Source organism: Centropristis striata, chromosome 15, assembly GCF_030273125.1.
Source record: "Centropristis striata isolate RG_2023a ecotype Rhode Island chromosome 15, C.striata_1.0, whole genome shotgun sequence".
In the NCBI taxonomy this organism is placed as follows: Eukaryota; Metazoa; Chordata; class Actinopteri; order Perciformes; family Serranidae; genus Centropristis; species Centropristis striata.
This window is the reverse complement of record NC_081531.1, coordinates 32,730,129-32,750,726: the sequence shown is the minus strand read 5'-3', so window position 1 is coordinate 32,750,726 and position 20,598 is coordinate 32,730,129. Positions and strand designations below refer to the sequence as shown.

At 35.6% G+C, this 20,598-nt stretch overlaps 1 protein-coding gene across 1 annotated transcript; it reads left to right on the top strand.

Annotated features, from left to right (window-relative positions):
• The first annotated feature begins 1,008 nt into the window (after positions 1-1,008).
• il13ra2 (interleukin 13 receptor, alpha 2) lies at positions 1,009-17,838 on the top strand. The gene is made up of 11 exons (XM_059351191.1): positions 1,009-1,048; positions 3,145-3,278; positions 3,530-3,648; positions 3,889-4,040; positions 6,535-6,691; positions 6,798-6,918; positions 8,117-8,301; positions 8,493-8,647; positions 12,009-12,159; positions 14,362-14,479; positions 16,952-17,838. The coding sequence occupies exons 3-11, from the start codon at positions 3,567-3,569 to the stop codon at positions 17,037-17,039; spliced, it is 1,209 nt and encodes a 402-aa protein (XP_059207174.1). The 5' UTR covers positions 1,009-1,048; positions 3,145-3,278; positions 3,530-3,566; the 3' UTR covers positions 17,040-17,838.
• The last annotated feature ends 2,760 nt before the right edge of the window (positions 17,839-20,598 follow it).

Genomic DNA, 20,598 nt, shown 5'->3' with positions numbered 1-20,598 from the left:
GGTGTGGTGATGAGAACCAAGTGAAGGAAAGAACGGGGGCAGGAAGTTTCACAACCCTCACTGTAGTAAATTATTCTGTAGTCATTTCATTTTACTCAATATATTTGATAAAATGTATTAAATACGAATGTGTCCTTGATTTTGAGGCAGTTGTTTAAGTAACTTTAATATAAAAATGTTTGAGATAGAATCCACTTATTTTAATTACATTAAATATAATCTTTATGTGTCTGTAATTCTAAATCAAGAGCATTTTGAATGAATCCAACACAATAGAATTAGTCCGTTTTTAATTGACAGCCACTTCCTGTTAAGTTGTTATTAACTCAACTTGTAACGTAGTTAGATTTAATTAATAATATTGCGTGCAATCTGTTGCCTCAATTTTATTGAGTAGCTATTATATTTATCTTTTTTTTTACAGTGTATACTATATATTGTATACTGTGCATGATATATGATTTATCCATTTATGCTTTTATTTGTTTGTTTCTTTTCTGTCTTTCTCTTTTTATATTGATGTCGTATGGTGAAAAAGGACAGACAAAATCCTTCTGCAAGCAAACACACGTTATGTGTATCAACACCGTTTGCTCACATGTTCTCTATATAAAGAAGGATCTGACCAATTTGATTTTCTAGCCCCATGCTTTATCTGATTTTATCAGAATCAAATCATGTGTGTTGATGCTTTCATAACCTGTCAATCAGAGTTCTAACTGACATGCTATCACTCACTTCTTAATTTATATTTAGGTTATTAATATGTTTTGAGTGACAGGCAGTCACCCCCCATTCCACCTCTTTTACCCATTTTCCTCCAATGCAGTTCAAAGGCTGGTGCCTAATCTTGAACCAGTTCCTCATGTTTCCACAGCCAAAGAAGCAGCTCTCAGCCAGGAAAACTGGTTCCAGAGCAGCACCAACTCTTTGCTGGTCTCGAACCACAAAACGCTGCTTGGGGCGGGATTGTCGTGACCAACAAGACATCATGCATCATTCATTTAATTTGATTTGTTTAACTGCAAAGTGATCGACACAGAGTAAAGTAAGTAAGCTAGCATTAGCTTATAACAAAGTCTAACATTCACTTCTTACATGAAGTGTTAATAAGAACGTAGCTGCCCATAGCGATCAAGACGAGCAGCACAAATGTGTTGTACCAGTCGTGTTTGGATACCAACATCTGTAAAGAAACAATGTAGTCTGCCATTGTTGTTAATATGCTTGCGGAGAGCGGAGACATATACAATGACGTACTAATGTGGCTATATAACCTGTGGAAACACAAACATTGAACCGACTGCGAACCAGCACTAGAACTATGTTAACATTGGCGAAAAATAGTGTTGGAGGATGAGGCTATGTCCATACTTTATACAATTTCACGGTCATAATAAGCTGCCTATGGGGTCTTTCTTGCTGAACTATTTGCTGACATTTTATCACCAAAAACAATTGAAAGTAGAAATCAGTATTCGTAGTGTAGAAGAAGTGTCTTTATAGTTGTTGTTTTTTTGTCGTTTTTTACTTTTCTTTGGTTCTTAGGTTCTTCCAAAGTCATCTTGCTGAGCTGTTTTATTGGTTTCTTTAGTTTCTGGGCTGCCATCCCAAGCTGCCCAACCTGTCTTCTGCTCGATCTCTTTCTTTTGACTCCTTTCCAAGTCTCTCCCACCTGCGGGCAGCTTTCCAGAGCATCTTGTCTGCTTTTCTTGTAGACAGTGACTGGCTTCTGGTTCTAAATAATGCATGCCTCTCTGATTAGCTGGTCCTGTACTGTGCTCCTTGACCTGCCTGTCACCTGTGTGTGCATCCTGCCACCTGCCAAAGTCTTTCCCAGGCCTTCCTGAGTCTAGTCTCACAATTCCAGCTAAACAACCTACATGACCGCTTACAGTGCGAGAGCCGCGGGGAGGCAATCCTTCTTCTCCAAAAGGCACGCTCACCACACTATTAAACATACTTCCTTCAACACTTACGTCATGCAAGGCAAAGGAACAAGCTCAAGTTAAATTTTAACCGGATAAAACTAATTTGTCAGCAAAGAAATTATGTTTAAATGTGTATGACGACATCAAACTGGAAAAACTGATGGTCTTGTGGGTGGGAAGCCAGTGGGGAATCATGTTGTTGTCTGTGTCAGGGACTGGCTGTCAGGATGCCTCAGGGAGCGGTTCAGATCGTGCGTAGAGAAGTAACAATGCAGACACTGACCTGGTGACTCATATGTATCAAATGTTGTTTAATTTTAACCGTGAGAATGAGAACACGGCCACCAGTTATTTTCCAGAAATGTTCTGTATTATAGTACCATAAAAGGAAGTTCTGGGACATTATAGGTTATTATAATAATAATAATAATAATTATTATTATTATTATTAATATTATTATTATTATAGTATTATTCAATTGTTTCATGTTTTTTGAATGTTGAAATATAGTGAATATTGCTAAATTTGAAAGATTCCTTTTTTTTTTTTTTTTACAGTAAAACTTTAATTAAATATTAAAAAAGTAAATAAAAGTAAAAAGAAGTCTTAAAAAAACGCAAAAAGTCAACACACTCATGTTTAAGCAAAAAATAAAATAAATATAGTTATTATACAAATATATATATATATATATATGTAAAAGTGTTTCCCGTTATTTGAGGGTTGACCATATTTATTTTTTACAGTGTAGTGTAGCGTGTTTGCATGCTGTTATAGGCTATTATTTTTACAAGAAATATGCTCTAGGTCTATTATTGTTTTCATACATACAAAATAACCTCACAAACTGTCCTGATATTGGGATTTTACATAGCCTGTAAGTATGGAATTTTATTTTACTTATCTTAACTTTCCAAACTTTGGCAAAAATGCCGGGAAAAAGTAGGATAATGTTTCGAATCAATGACCTCTTGTGGTTTCAATTGCACGTGCATGTTTTAATTTTTTACATTTAATTTCATTAGACATTGGGATACACTTAAACCACAAGCTGCAGCTAGAGGCATGAAATTACTATTATTAGAGTGCAGCTAATTTGTTTCTCAAAGAGCAACGAATCCTCTCTGCCTCCCCCCTGCAGCTTCCTCCTCCTCTGCACATAATATTTATATTCGCATTAAAACGTCGGTGCTCACCGTTTTCGTCCAACAGACGGAGACACCCGAAGAGAAGAACGACTCTATTGTCTGACTGGAAGGCTTTAGTAGCTGATATCACACCCACGCTGTTCGGCTCCTAACCACTGTCTGAACCTGCCTCACAGGGGTAAACTCCGTTCACGTTCAGTAAGTACATTCGTCTCTTAAACCTGACAGCTTTTAAAAACAATTATAATAGTAATTTTGGTTTTGTACCATAGGGGAAATCAGTCTGAAAATCTTGATTCTTTTATTTAGTTTTCATGGCGTTTTTAAATGGAATTATCATTATCCTGGTAGATAGATAAATAACTAGAGAGCAGAATTTAAAGTGAGCTCACTCAGTGATAGATATTATTTGATATTTTTTGTACTTTAACATGTTTTTTTTTTTCCAGTCTTAAGTAATAGGCTACAACTGAATCCTACATACCGATGGCAAGTAAATGCTGGCTGGCTCCCCTGATGCTGCTCTTGATAACCTGGAGGGAGAGCATGCATTGCAATGGACTTACAGGTTGGTCCAGATTGTCACTCTTGCCACTCTTCACATGAGTGATTTTTTTAAAATTTGCATAAAATGTGGAGCACAATAATCTCCTTGTTCTGCAGAAAGAGGGAGTTTTGCCAGTATGGGTGCGACTTTGTGCAAACCATTCCAAAATAAACCTCTAGCAGTCACACTACAAAAACACGTTTGTAATGAATACACACAGTAAACTGTGCTATTTTTAAATTTGTTTTTTCCCACCTGCAGTGGATCCTCCTGAGAACCTTGAGATCATTGATCTTGGCCATCTTGGCCACGTTGAGATTGCATGGAGCCCCCCAGCCAGCCTGATTAATATGACAGAGTGCTCAGAACTGTACCAGCTGGAGTACTTCAACACATACAAGGACAGCTGGACTGTAAGTTCTCACCGTTCATTCAGATCTGACATGAAGGCACTCCTGCAAAAATTGATTATTATACATTACAGGAAATTTATTTACCTCATACTTATCATACATTTAACAGTTATAATATTGTTAATACTTCTCTAAAATTGTGTTTGTTTAGTGGCAATATTGGTATGCTAACTGATTATATTAATGAAGAAAAGGATTGTTCCATCTCAGCAGGATTGTGCATATAACCTGCAGAAAATGCACTTTTTGTGGAAGGATTTATGCTTTTGATGCATCTGTGGGACCTGCTGAGTTCATACAACTCTGTAGGGGGAGAAAAATCAATTTTAAAAAAAATCAAAATCTGTTTATTGAAGGATTTTCAGTATAACAAAAGTGCAATGCTGAATGGTAATTACAAAGACATGGGGTAGACATGAGTACAACAATTAGCACCAATGTGTCCAGATAGATATGGATTGGGTAAAAATCCATTTTTATACTTAAAAAATAATTTTAGATGATCAGCCCTTTCTCCTTTTATGTGGATGTTTACAGTGTTGAGTCAGTGCTTTAGATAAATTATTAGCATATTTAGGGTGCAGTACTAAAACAGATAACTTTAGAGTTTGGTTTAGCTGTGTCCTCAGGTAGTGTCGGGATTGACATGATGACATTTTGATGCGAGAACAAGTTCACCTGGATTAAATTTTATACAGCCGCAAGGCTCGTTGATGCTCCGAGAAATTGAGGTTCACCCGTCAACAAGTCTTTCATTGCTCTTTTATTAAATAATATTTTTATTGTGGGGCAAAAGTACCCTTTAAGCATTTGTTATCCAGCTCTCCTCTCTTCTTCTTGCATTTTTTTTGTGTGTGAAATAGCTGAGGACTGAGTCACAGAACTGACGGAGTCACAGATTGAATTTATGGCTGTAGACAGTTAAGCAGGAACAGACATGGTAATATTAACATATGATGCTGGTATCTGTGACGCATGATACCACTATGTTATGACAAAGACAATGTTCATATCTGAGCCCATGATGACTACGACTACACGGATAGCAAACTGAACCCAACACAAAGTTCAAAGTCATGCGGGACCATGGGGGTTGTTGTCTTCACAACTAACTGAAAGTCTTCTCCTCTCACAAACAAACAGGTGTTGCTCTTAAAACCAGTAAAAACACAAAGCAGTGAGTGTTTTTACTTTGAACTTTCCAACAGTCTTCTCCATGCATTATTTAAATGTTGCAAAAAAACCTGCTTGGAATAACTAAATCCTGTTGAAAACATTAAATTCTGCTCATCAGCGACACTGTGAAGCCATGATTGATTCTGCTGAGATGAACGGTCACGTGACAAATATTCACTGAAAATCTGTTTACACAGAGCAGAGAGGAGAGGACAGGAGAGGTTGGAAGTAGAGGGTGTAAATGTATGATGTGTAGAGACGCAGTTTTTTTTTCCAATATTCATGATACTTGTTGGTACTTGCAAAAGTGTTGTATATCTAAATTATCTTGGAGCTGCAGGACTTACATATTAAAGTAAAATACAAGGCCACAGTGAGTAAACATTAACAACAACAACATTAAATGCAATAGATATAATTTTTATAATAGATAGATATCATTTTTATTACAGTTTCACATTAAAAAAAACAGTTTTCTCCGACACTATTAGGTGGAAACAGGACATCCTGAAACCTTGATCATCAGCCTGCTTCTCTGATAGCTTAAGATCCAGATGTCTGATGACTAAAATCCTTCATCAGGTTAAAATATATAATTAAAAAACAACCAATATCTAAAAAGCATATTGTAAAAATGTGGCATAAAGCTTGATAAAACAGCCAATTTATGATTGATTCTTAATTAAAATTGCAATTTTTTTCTTTGGGGTTTGAAAATTAAGTACACAACTCAACATTTGTCTTCACGTTTTTGGATATTTCAATGTGGAAAAGTTACATATTGTACTTTTTATTGTTAAATATGAAATAAACAGCCACTACCAAAGTTTGACTTGATGAAAGCCCAGTCCAGTCTCAAAATGCATTTATCAGTTTCTCAAAATACTTGAATGCTTCAGGACATCATCTTCTTGAGTCATTAGTTGAGGCTTTAGACTTGGTTTTAAACAGGATCAAATGAAAACAAAACCAGCTTTGAATACAAGCTTAAAGAGGAAGCAGGTTTCCCCTAGCAATGTCTTTGCGAGAGGTCCTTTGTCCAAATCCTGGACGAGCCCCCAAATATGTTATGTCCCCAATTCGTCTAGGGAATAACTGTTTATGTAAAAATAACTCGGAGAAAAAAAGGAAAAATAGGTCAACAGAGTATTAGCAATGAATAATGATTTACTAACAAAATGAAATATTTACAAACAATTCTAATGGAAGTCAACACTACTTTCTAAAAGTGATGATTACACTAAATTAACCACTTTAGACTAAATATGAAGCTGACAACTGAAAACTGATTAACAAGTGTATTTTTTTGGATTGGCAGGGCATCAGGACACCTATGAGGACACAAACTGCCCAGTTTGATCTTATGAAGGATGTGAGAGTGAGGGTGTACACCTTGCTGAGTGGACCCTGCACCAACGGCACTCTGATCAAGAGTACGAGCTACACTGAACTGGTCCAGAAACCTCCCAGCACTGGTCAGTCCTCAGTGTTTAAATGATGATGATTAAAAACATCAAAATGAGATTTTTTGGAAAAATCAAAAACTGACGTTTATTTGTTTTATTCCATTTTTATCTCTAGGTGTTGAGGATACTGCAGTCCAGGATTTAATCTGCGTGTACCATAACATGAAGTACGTGGAGTGCAACTGGAGAAAAAGCTCAAAGGCGCCGGCCAACTCACAGCAACATCTATACTTCTGGTATGTCCCCTGATTTTTCATATCGTCTTTTCATCTCCAAACCCTAGCATTAACCCACCACGAGGCTAATATCTGAAGAACTTTGCATGGACTGCCTTTAAATTTGAAAAATATATTTAAGATCCCAAGAGCATAGTTCTGGTGGTTCTTTGGCTGGTTTACATCCGCTTTAGTCTCAAGATTGTCTAGATTATGCTGAGAATTGCTCATGGTTCTAAAAAAAGAGTTTGATGATTTATTTAAGTGTTTTAGAATACTTCTAGTGTCAAGTTTTATTGCTAATGTGTACCACAAAACAGAGGCCATGGAACCAGGCTGTTCGGTGCAGCTTATTATGACCCGTATTGACATTTCCTGTCATATGGCGACCTCTAGTGGCCGTAGTTATTAAGGGGAAGCGAAGTGACGTATAATATAAAGACGATAAAGGTCTGTTTAAGGACTTTGAATCAGGACAGCAGTGTCCATGTCCCCTGTGAAACCAAAAGTCAAAATTGTCATTTGAAGTTAACCTGTAAAGTAACTTCTGCACGTAGGTTATGTGAAACGTAGCACAGTATTTTTGTTGCCTAACACTAATCAAGTAGTTACAAATTGACAACATTAAGAGAGTGTTTACCCCCTGAACCCCCGAAACACTGTTGCTTTAAAAGATCCCCAAAAATACACTGTTTATTGTAGAAAGAAACTTTAACAGGCATTGTTGTCGAAAATTTAACTTTCCAACAGTCTTCTCCATGCATTATTTAAATGTTGCAAAAAACCTGCTTGGAATAACTAAATCCTGTTGAAAACATTAAATTCTGCTCATCAGCGACACTCTGATTTATTCTGCTGAGATGAACGGTCACGTGACAAATATTCACTGAAAATCTGTTTACACAGAGCAGAGAGGAGAGGACAGGAGATGGTGTGTAGAGATGCAGTTTTTTTTCCAATATTCGTGATACTTGTTGGTACTTGGAAAAGTGTTGTATACATAAATTCTCTTGGAGCTGCAGGACTTACATATTAAAGTAAAATACTAGGCCACAGTGAGTAAAACATTTAAAAAAAAGAGGGTTAAAACAGAGAATGTGAAACAGTTTCACAACATTAAATGCAATAGATATAATTTGTATGATATCATGTGAATAAATATTTTGTTCATATACAAAACCTTTCACAAGTATATGTTGGGGATTCTCTCTTCCCTCAGGCACAAAAAGCTGGAAAAGGCAGAGGAATGTTCGAAATACCTGATTTCAAGCGGAACCAGGATTGGCTGCAATTTCAGTGAGAAATCCCTCCCTGAGTTCACAGATATCAACTTCTGTGTAAATGGCTCATCTCCTGAGGGGCCCCTGAAACCAACATTCACCACCCTGCAAATCCAAAACCATGGTACATGTTTGCCTCCTGGAGTAATTCAACCATAACATGCAAACTGTGCGATTATACAGCGATTGCAGCCCGAATGTTTGGGCTGTGTCTCTCGTCTCATTACTTGCCTGACTGTGATTTTATCCAAACCTGCTTTTTGTTTTCCACCCAGCTTACGTCTGTCTCCCAATCTGTTTTTAATGTTTATGCAGTAAAGCCTGACGCTCCAGAGAAGCTTCAGCTAAAAACAGGCCTGGATGCACAGCTGGAGCTCCACTGGGACAGTCCTGCTGGGAAGATTCCTGAACACTGCCTGGAATGGGAGGTGGACCACAAGCAACAGGAACCTGATGGGAAAATGACTTCGGTATGGTTTTCCTAAAAAAGTAGTTTCAGTTTAGTACTTTAAAAAAAGAGTGCAGAGCATGGATAGCTTTCTGCGCCCTTTATTTGCTTTGAGTATGATGTGTGATGACAGACCGTTTATAAAACTGGATTAGTATGCTACAGGAGTAACATTAACATCAATCATCTTCAAACTTTCCATTCTCATCCCTTTTCTTTTTTTTACACCCACACCAAAGAGTTTCTGGGTGGAGATTAATTTCTTTTGTCAACCTGCTCTGCTTGTCATTTGTTTAATTCCCTCATAAAGGGCAGTGATGATCCCAAAAGACTTCTGAAAAGACAAAACACATTTTGAATGTCTTGTGAATCAGAATATGAGCTCACTTTTCAAGTTTAACCCTCTGAACCCCATGCGGTTTCAGGGCGTGTTTTGCTCTTTTTTCACATTTTACTCACTGTGTCCTTGTATTTCACTGCAGTAGATATTTATTTATTTATTTATTACTATATTTCTATAGCACCTTTCAAAACCAGGGTTACAAGGTTCTTTACAAAGTACATTATCATGGAGGCAATACAACAGTTAAAACAAAAATAACAGAACATCATCAAAAACAGTGAACAAGCAAAAATAATAGGATACAAAATTAAAATATGTGTAAGAACGTTAGAAATCATTGCACAAATGACAGTCTGTACAAGTAGGTTTTTAAAAGTTTTTTAAAATGATACACAGACTCTCTGCTCTGATACTGAGGGGGAGCTTGTCCTGCAGCTCTATGGAATCAGCACAATTATGGCTAGAAAAACTCAAAAATGTCTTTTATGCAGTATAACACAGTTATGATCAACATCGTTTAAAAAAAAGAAACACAAGTTGAATTTCTCTGATAATTTTTCTTTTTTATTATTGGAATAAAATTGAATTTATATATCCAAAACACATTTCCAAGTGCCCACAAGTGTCAAGAATATTGGGTTTTTAAACAGGGTCTCCACATGCTATACATTTAGAACTATTTACATTTTCACAGACTTTACTTACAACCTCTCCTGTCCTCTCCTCTCTGCTCCGTGTAAACAGCCTGCAGTTATGATTTTTCAGTTCATCTCAGCAGAATCAATTATGGCTTCTCAGTCTCGTTTTGGAGCATAATTTAATGTTTTTAACAGGATTAAGTTATTCCAAACGGTTATACATTTTGAATGAGAAATGTAGAATAAAATGATTATTTTAGGCTTTGTTTTGGTTACTTTTTCTAATGATGATCTATGATCCATTCAAGGACTGTGGAAAAGTTCAAATTAACTTCAAATTCAATAATGCCTGTTTTCACAGTTTCTTTCTACGATAATACTCTATTTTCGCAATTTTTAAAAGAAAACATACGTTTCAAGGATTAAAGAGTGCTCCTAAATGGTAAATGGACTGCACTTATATAGCGCTTTTCTTGTGTTTGGGACCACTTAAATCGCTTAACATTACAGACAGCGATCATCCACCCTTTCATTCACATTCAAGTCAAGTCAAGTCAAGTCAAGTCAAGTCAAGTCAAGTCAAACTTTATTTATAGAGCACATTTAAAACAACCAGGATTGACCAAAGTGCTGTACAGATATCACAGTTGCAGGAAATACGGTAAAAAATAAAATACTAAAATACATAAAAACAGTGCAACACTACAATAAAATAAAATAAAAATATAATAAAATGAATAAAACATTTAAATAAAAATTTTGTTTTTGCAAGATGTCCACTTAAACTTGATTAAAAGCCAGGGAGAAAAAGTGTGTTTTTAAGGAGGATTTAAAAACCTCAAAAGATGCTGCAGATCGGATGTGCCAGGGCAGGTTATTCCAGAGCCTTGGGGCTGCTGCCACAAAGGTACGGTCACCTTTGGTTTTTAGTCTGGCTTTAGGCACCAATGACAAAAAAAAAAGACACAAAATGACCAAAAAAGACACAAAATCACCAAAAAAAGAAGACACAAAATAACTAAAACAGACACAAAAAAGACACATAAATGACACCAATGACAAAAAAGACACAAAATGACAAAAAAAGACACAAAATAACTAAAAAAGACACAACAACAGACAAAAAAATTACCAAAAAAAGACACAAAAAAGACACAAATGACCAAAAAAGACACAAAATGACTTACAAAGACACGTAAAGACATGTAGCAGCTGACTGGTGGCTGAGGCTACCATACATGGTGCCACCAGCCACCATCAGGAATTCATTCACACACCAATGAACGCAGCATTGGGAGCAATATTGTGTTCAGTATCTTGCCCGAGGATACTTTGACACAGGATCAAACCACCAACCTTCCGAACTGTGGGCGACAGCAGTGGCAGTTCTAGACCAATTTTACTGTGGGGGCCAAGGAGGGGCCAGTGTTTAATCAGAGGGGCACATTAGCACATGAAAAAATGGCAAAGATGACATTTAAGCATTCAAAATCTTTGAATGTCTTGAAAAAGACACAAAATGGCCAAAAAAGACACATAAATGACACCAATGACAAAAAAGACACAAAATGAGAAGACAGAATAACAAAAAAACCCACAGAAGACACAAAAATGACAAAAAAGATACAAAATGACTAAAAAAAGGCACAAAATGACCAAAAAAAGACACATAAATGACACCAATGACAAAAAAAGACACAAAATGACAAAAAAAGACACAAAATCACCAAAAAAAGAAGACACAAAATAACTAAAACAGACACAAAAAAGACACATAAATGACACCAATGACAAAAAAGACACAAAATGACAAAAAAAGACACAAAATAACTAAAAAAGACACAACAGACAAAAAAATTACCAAAAAAGACACAAAATCACCAAAAAAAGAAGACACAAAATAACTAAAACAGACACAAAAAAGACACATAAATGACTCCAATGACAAAAAAGACACAAAATGACAAAAAAAGACACAAAATAACTAAAAAAGACACAACAACAGACAAAAAAATTACCAAAAAAAGACACAAAAAGACACAAAAAAGACACAAATTACCAAAAAAGACACAAAATGACTTACAAAGACACGTAAAGACATGAAAAGGATTTAAAAAATTGACAAAAAAGCCCAAAAAGACTCCATTGTTCATCGTTATAAATTGATCATTTTAGTATTAATTTGACACAGGGGCCACAGCAGGGGCCAAGGGCTTCTTCACAGGGGCAGTGGCCCCTGTAGGCCCCTGTGTAGAACTGCCCCTGGGCGACAGCTCTACCAACCGAGCCACAGCCGCCCCCCTCCTGCTAATGGCATTTGCAAGAATCCTTTGTCTCTGAACGAAATTAGAGCCAGAAGAAGTCAATCTCTAACTGTTATATTCATTTGTTTTTGTTGTTAGCAGCAGAAGATTTCTACCAAACAGAAGACTGTAACTCTGCCATCCAGCCTCAACAATGAGAGAAACTGCTACAGGGTTCGGGCCACGTTGAATAAGTACTGTGCAGAAAAGAGCTTATGGAGCGAGTGGAGTCATCTGTCATGCTACCCAGGTAATGATGATATCTCTTCATCAGAGTGTGAAGAACAAGATTAGTGTCAAAGATTTTTCTGAATGGTCCATAACTGATGACAGTCAACGTTATCTTACTCAATCTCCAACTCACTCTCACAGTGATATGTAACAGACAATTGAGAAAACTAAAGCATAAGGATTTATGAAACATGAGTTTAAATTCCTGAAATATGTACTTGAAGAGTTTACGAAATATAAACTAAGATGTGAAGCAACTTTTTTGTTTTAAGCCGCAACTAAAAGTCCCAATGAGTCAAACTAACTTGATGGATACCCAGCTGGAAGACCCTGATGTCGTCATCAAATAGTAAGTCTAATTTCACATTTATAATACTCATAGACTACATATATGCTACTATAATAATAATAATTCCAAATGACTCATCTAAGAGCATGAATTAAGTAAATAGGAAGCACAGAATATCATTTCAGCGCACAAATGACTGAATCTACAGTCAGTTGGAATGATGCACTGCAACACATGATCTATTATAAATATGAGTATGCTATACTTCTATTATGATATTGCAAAACATATAATGCATACAGCATTGTTCAAGTTTAAACAGATTATTCTCATACCTTCTGTTTTCATGTTAACTGTAACTTTGTTTTTATTTTGCTGCATTTCATTAGGATTTTGTTTGAAATTTAAGCAGTGAGAACTACAAATAATACATATACTGACAATGAATTAATTATTTGAAAATCAGTTTTTGTTTTAAAGTATAACAAAAACAAAATGACAGTTCAGGGGTTAAGGTTAGTTTACCAAAATTGAAAAACAACAACAACAAGAAACAAACAAAATAGAAGCATGATTTGTGCAAACTTTCTTATTTCTCCTATTTCTTTACAGACACTGATGCAGCCACGATCTGCTCCTTTGGAGGGAAGCAGGATGAAGGCTCATCTTCTTTTTATCTCCACCAAAATATATTTTCTTTGTACAGTTTTCATTTGAATGTGTGCCACAAAGGATTAATAAATAAAACATTCTGTTTTATTTTAAGTTTTAGACAGTGGCCCAATTTTATTGGAATTGGATTTGTGATAATTAGAAGGCTTAAAGTGATCATAAAGTGAACTATAAACAGCAGAGAGTCAGCTTTAATTGTACTTATTAAAGGACGTTAAATGTGTTTGTGATATTTGTATTATATGTCTGTATTTTGCTGAGTTTAACAGCAGGCTGTATGAGTTGCACAGAGAGGAAAAATTAGGGAGTCAATCGAGGTCAAGTATTTATTTTTGCCCCTTGAAGCTAAATGGGCAACAGACTACCTATTTACCTGATTTACAAGTGTCTTGAGCCCTGCTTTTGTCTGTACATGAATACTGAAGAAAACTTATTGGTTCTTTGTTTTAATGTTTATTGACCTGCCACTTGCCAATTCTCCTGCCAGTTTAAATTCCTGCCAATTTCTACCAATATTGGTGAAATGCAAAGCATATGCAACTGTTTTGAAGTATCGTGACTTTTCATAGAATAAAAGTTTGAATTATAACTTTGTGAGTCTCCTTCATTGCACTATTGTGTCCCAAATGGGTCAGTATTAGGCCCCCTGCTGTTTACCCTGTCCATGAATATTTATTTTACAACTTATTATTGCAATGTTTTTATGCTGACAAACCATCTTTTATTTCATAGACTCTAATGCAAACCAGGCTCTTAAAGCTACAGTCTAATTTTAACCAGACCTCTTTTATCAATTTAAAACTTTCTGAACTTCAAAAACATGAGAAATACTCATTGATGTCTCTAATCCGTGAAAATATAATGATGCATTGCAACAACAAAAATGGATTATTATACAGCTTGTTTCTCCTTTTCAGCCATACTACTTCTATACTAACACTAATTTTTAATTATTTTTTTCTGAAGTCTGTTTTTAAAAAGTATCAATGTCCGTCTCATTAATATAAAATGCTGCAATAAAGCTTTAACACAGCAAAAGATGTGCCCAAATTACGTCTATATACCGCTTACTTTAAAAAAAAAAAAAAAGTCCAAACATCTTCTGCTTCTATTTGGACATTGTGTTCATAATTAATTGTTTTTTTAGATAGATTTGTTGACTTGTCTGTTTTCTTCATTGATGTTTTTTGTTGAAGGAGTATGTAAATAAACTGGATATAAACTTGACCTTGTGTGTATGTGTGTTTGCTCTTGTTTCAGAAAAGACAGATGTGGCAGCTGAACCAGAATGGGAGATGGTTCCTGTCTATGTATATATCGCTGTTGCCATCATCACCATACTGGTGTTGTTGCTGTGTGTTGGTGCTGGACTCAAAGTGTGAGTAAATACACACATATACAGTGTAGTATATTATATCATTTTATTATACTCATTCTTATCAAATTGAATAGCACACTTTCTACTTTTAAATATTTGCAGTGCAGCATATCTTAAATATATTCTGTATACTTTCTATATTATATTGTATGGGGTTTTTTTTACCCTTTTTTATACGATACTGCATATAAAAAGATGCAGACCTTTGTGTTCGTGCAGATATGCAGCAACCCTACCCATGAACACAGCGCTTGAACTGCTCCAACAAAATGAGATTTTTCACGTCATCTAAATCTTCCTCTTCCCATGATTTACAACAACGCTCAAGCAAACTGTTGTTCGGCAAATTCCACAAGTTTGAATTATCTTTATACCTTCAGAACTAAACGTTTCAACAACCTGCTCAAAGAGTGAAATACTCATTTAATTTAAAAAAAACCTCAGTTGACCAAAGTGCTGTACAGTTATTAAAATAGAATAAATCATACACAACTGGGTATAAATAAAAACAATAAAAAGAATAAAATACTAAAAACAGTAAAGCAATAAAATAAAATAGAATAAAATAGTAATAAAAACTCAATCCAAAACAGAGTTAGAGATACAAAAGACAAATAAAAGGGTAAAAAAGTAAAAAGAAAGCCAAGGATTCTTGATATTGGAACAACCGTTGTTCCAATATCAAAGCCATTTGACATGAACTGTTTACTAGACTTAAGAGCTCTTCAAGGTTCAGCTCTCTCAAATGGTTTGCATCTTTTCACTTTGCCTTTCTTGGCATGCCAACTGCATCATCATTGGTTTAGACTTCATTTGCTTTAGCTACAGTCTACAGTCACCCTCTTCACCCACATCATCTGTCTCTCCTACAAACCAGTGACTACTGCTTGCTTTACTGCATCTTGTCTGCTTCCAGATGTCACTGTAATGCCAAAGTTGCAAGCAGTTTTTGCAGTAGGTCTACCTTTTTGCGAGTTTACTGCCTCCCAAGTGGGATTCTCAACAAAAACAATTCTCCATGGTGTGTGCAGCAAAATTTTGCACAATTAAAGTGACTTACAGAACTGTTAAGTTTACCCATAAAACAAAAAGGACAGACCTCGTAGGTTGGGAGACTAACAAACTGCACAAATTATAATAGGGCAATGTATATGGGCTCTAAAAGGTGATGTGTGAATAAAATTCTCCACAACCGCCCAATGGTTTACTGCGTCTCTTCTGCTCCCTGGTGTCACTGGAGTGACAAAATGTGGAGCAGCTTGCAATAGGTCTGCCTTTCTGCAAGAGTTGAATGCCTCCCAAACTGGGGCTTCTTCTTGTCGAGTCACTCAGATTGTGAAGATGACCAGCTCTAGGCAGATTTAAACAAGTGCCATACTGCTTCCATTTCTTAATGATGGTTTAACTGAACTCTGTGAGTTGAAATTTTTTGTAGCCATCTCCTGACTTCTAGGAGTGTTCTTTTGTCTTCATGTTGCAATTGTAGCAGGAATAGTGGTGAACCAGAGATTGGACCTCCCAGACACACGTGTTTTTATACTTTAATCACTTGACACACATCAGCTAACATAACTGTGACACTGCTGCATCAAACTAGCTGCAATTAGGTCAGTTACTTTTAAGGGGGATGAATACTCATGCACTCATTTATTTTACCTTATATATTTTTAATTAATTATTATTTTGTAAAAAAAAAACGTTTTCACTTTGATATTAAAGAGGGTTTTTTTTTTTGCAAATTCTTTTATTAAACGGCCAAATTATATTGACCATGATTTCATGTGTAAAAGCAACAAAAGGCTGAAACATCCAAGGGTTATGAATGCTTATACTATATATATATATATATATATATATATATATGTGTATGTGTGTGTGTGTGTGTGTGTGTGTGTGTGTGTGTGTATGTGAGATATTAGTAATAATGTTCAATAGCAGCCATGTAAAGTATTTCATGTATATAATGTGTATAAATAATGTATGTATCTTTATGTATGTATAAAATTACTAATTGTAACTCTAAACTCTACTACTCTACTAAAAAAAAAGAGAAATGATAATACAAACAAGTAATATTTACAGAAAATTAAAAGAATAAAGCAATTAAAAGAAAATATTTGTATCATCAGTAAACAATAATAACTTCAATATATTGGACATTTTACATTTGTTATTAATATGCAGTATAAATACTGACCCCTGGGGGATACTAGAAGTAACTAACCCAGTTTCACAAATTATTGTCCCTTGCATAAATAACTTTTAACCCAAACTTATAGTATTTTATTAAAGGAAGAATATGTTTTTCAAGGGCAAGACAGTGTGACATTCCTGCAAGCCAGGCCTGTAAACTTGGTCTGGTAACAGATTTCCAGAATTTGTCTGTGTCTTTTGCTTATCTTATCTTATCTTATCTTATCTTATCTTATCTTATCTTATCTTATCTTATCTTATCTTGTGTTTCTATTGCAGGAGAAGATCGAGACAAGAGAAGAAGCCAGACTCTCTGCTCACCACACTGTTCGGCAGAAGTTCAGTTCTCACAGAGGCGGAGGCCTAAAACAATCATTCTACCTTTCGCATTTTTCAGGGTCTCTGGTTGAAAATCAGACACTGAAGCCCTTTAAGCCAACTGTTATCACCTGAGATTGTTACCACAGCTGACTGAAGATATAACATTTTAGGCCAAAGGTTACAGTGGATTTTTTACCAAAAAATATGTAGAAACAGTATTATATTAATCCAACATACTGTCAAAGACTCGCCCTTTTATTGCCATTTTTATACAAATGCTTGAATTTACATGAACTATTCAGGTCACTGGAATGTTGTTTTATGGTGTTTTTATTTTTTTGATTGGTTATTTACTTTCTCGTCCAACAATTGCCAACTGATTCATTAAGCCCAGATGACTTGAAAGATGTTGATCTCATGTTTTCTCTGGGAATATGTTTTCTGATGTTTTACTATTTGCCAGATGCCTTGCCAGCTGATTTAGTCAGTGCTGAATCACTTTGTGATTTTTGATGTTTTATGTGTTTCTGTTGAATTGTTTACTTTCTGCCTCACTCTTGCCAGTTAGTTCAGACTATAAAGATTTTGTTTGTACTGCCAAATTTGTGAAAAGGTTTTGTGTTTCATTGCAACAACAAAAAACAAGCCACATATCACCTGTATAATTTATAATTAAACGGATGGGGTTTTTCTCCTCTAAAAACATGGAGAAGTTTAAATCATACCTTAACATGACATACATGCCTTGATTATATAAAAATATATACATCACATGTACCGCAGCCTCCCTTTGACTTTTGTACATTACTTTGTATTGAATGGTTGTTCACATGTTGTCATTAGTTGTTTTTTTCTAAGCTTTGTAAGTAATAAAAAGGGTTTTAAAAATCCCCAAGACATCCTAATAGCTTGGAAATTATTATTATTATTTATAAGCAGCACAAATAGCTTTTATATTGAGCACTTACATGTTTATGGGATCAAAATAATTTAAACCTCCTCCAATTTATTTCTCAGTTACTGCTTTGAACCCTGATCTGCTTTTAATATTTACTTTTATTGAACGATTCATGGGAGGATAATACAATACACACATGAAGATAATGAAACTGTATAATAAACATGTGACACTTTATTTTTGTTAGAGCTGTTGTTGCCCTCTAGTGGCCAGATAAGCTACAGCAGCCAGCAGGTTAATAGATAAAATTACATTACATTACATTACATTACATGTCATTTAGCTGACGCTTTTGTCCAAAGCGACTTACAATAAATGCATTCAACCTGAAGGTACTAGACATAGACCACAGGAATCAAGTAAGTACAGAACTATAAGAGCCAACTGTCATTGCTACAGGAGTGCTATATGTTTTTTTATTTAAAATATATATATATATATATATATATATATATATATATATATATATTACAGGGGCCACTGCCCCTGTGAAGAAGCCCTTGGCCCCTGCTGTGGCCCCTTTACAACGATGAACAACGGAACAATTCTCACCTATTTTCTGTTCAAACAATATCTCATTATACACAAAATGAACCCAGAATGTGTACATTGTATAATAGTATAATTGTGAAATAAAAGCTTTCAAAATAAAAGATAGTAATTGTGCACAAAAGTTAGAAATGTCATTGTCATACAAAAATAGTTGTTATTGTTGGTAAGTCTCATTGTTTCAATCAGTGTATTTGTATCTTCCAAATATATTTAAATTAGATTTTTAAATAAGCTAAAATAAAGGGGTTGAATGCTTAAATATCATCTTTGCCATTTTTTAAAGTGCCCCTCTGATTAAACACTGGCCCCTGCTTGGCCCCCACAGTAAAACTGGTCTAGAACCGCCACTGAATATGTTAGGTGACCATGACTTAACCGAGGTATTGTTGGAAGGTCTTCAGCCTGTGGCGGAAGATGTCCTGATGTCCTGATGTCCTGATGCTCGTTCCACCATTTGGGTGCCAAGACAGAGAAAAGTCTGGAAGTGGTTTTGAGGCGATTTGACCCACGCAGGGTGAGGGTCGCCAGCTGTTTGGCTGATGCAGAGCAGAGAGGACGGGCAGGGGTGTAGGGTTAGACAAGGTCCTGCAGGACCTGAACCATTAGCAGCGGAGTAAGCCAGAGCTAGAGTCTTGAAGCGTATCCACGCAGCCACCGGTAGCCAGTGGAGGGAGTGGAGGAGGAGTGTTGTGTGTGAAATGTAAAATGTGTGTTAGTTAGTATGATTTCATTGGATTCTCTTGTAACCTATACATTAAATATATTTTAATCATACATGTGATGCCACCAGCCATCTTGCCATGTATAGACTCTCAGAAATAGGGGTACAGTACGAGTCCTTTGTTGTCCCTGAGGTACAATCTACATTAATGTATCCCCTAGGGCCAATTATTGGACCTTATGGTACCTATATGTACCTTTTTGAAGGCCCAAAAGGTACATATATGTACTCAAGTGGAAAAAGGTACATATGTTCCCTTTTTTCTACATGCAGGGGTACAATAGACAATCTGTGTTCGGCTCTGTTGCTGCTGCTGCTGCATCAGTGTGTCCCACGCCCAAACTTAACTTGTATTTTTAAATGTATTTTTCAATAGTTTTTTATCTATTAAATAGAGTCTATATGACTATATTCTTGCTTGTTTAACTGCACTGAGACGTTTTTCATTTATACAGCATCCGCGCTGTTGCCCCGCCAGGCGGGGCTCCAAGCCAACAAATTAATGAAAATGAATAAAATTACACTTACTTATTAAAACGTGTCTTTAAAACAAAAAAAAAAGTTGTCTTTAAAACATGCTCTAAAACCGACGGGTTGTTTAATCAGCAGTCAGACTCCCAAAACATTCAATGTTATTTCTCTGCCTCTGTTGCACATTGACATGATTTATAAGAAGTTTGAGAGCTTGAAATTTGGCACCAATTTGTCTTTATCAGGAAACTTTAGCTCATTGCCACCAAAGGTGGCTTACAAAGATTGGTCTTTGTAAGGTACAAACCACAAGGGTACAAATAAGTTGTACCTTCTGAGGGTACTGCCCCAGTGTCAAGCCATTGTACCGCTAAAGGTACAATTCTGTACTTTATTGAGAGTGAAGGCTGTCTATTTACCTTTGTATGGCTCAGAACTGTGTGTCGAGCTGTTCTAGTCATGAATCTCTAATAAAAATTACTAAATTACTAAATTAAGTTAAGTAAACATTTTAAAGAAAAAAACTTTATTGTTTGGCTGTCTGAAGTCTATTTCCATGCTCAACTATGCCCCATAAATTGTTGCAGCAATTTTTGGTTTAGATACCATTTGTTATACACATTTGGTGCTGAATTATGAGTTTGAGAATGGATAAAATTGGTTAAAAAAAACCTCAAGAATATTACATAAATATGCAGTGATATGGCTACTAATAAAATTGTTCTCATTGAATCCAAAAGAGCTTTATAGTCACACAAATGTTATTCAATTTACAGGCTGTTTAGACTCTATTTACTAGAGTTTACTACTAATACTTTCCACTGTATTATATATCTTTCATGTTGGGAAAAGATACATCTGCTCCAAGACTAACTGCTGTTTTTTTTGTGTTCGACCCAGCAT

Excerpts from the sequence above, each read along its gene's own strand:
- il13ra2 (XM_059351191.1), top strand. The coding sequence starts at position 3,567 with ATGGCAAGTAAATGCTGGCTGGCTCCCCTGATGCTGCTCTTGATAACC. Across the intron at positions 4,041-6,534 it reads CATACAAGGACAGCTGGACT|GGCATCAGGACACCTATGAG; the intron begins GTAAGTTCTCAC and ends TTGGATTGGCAG. Across the intron at positions 6,692-6,797 it reads CCAGAAACCTCCCAGCACTG|GTGTTGAGGATACTGCAGTC; the intron begins GTCAGTCCTCAG and ends TTTTATCTCTAG.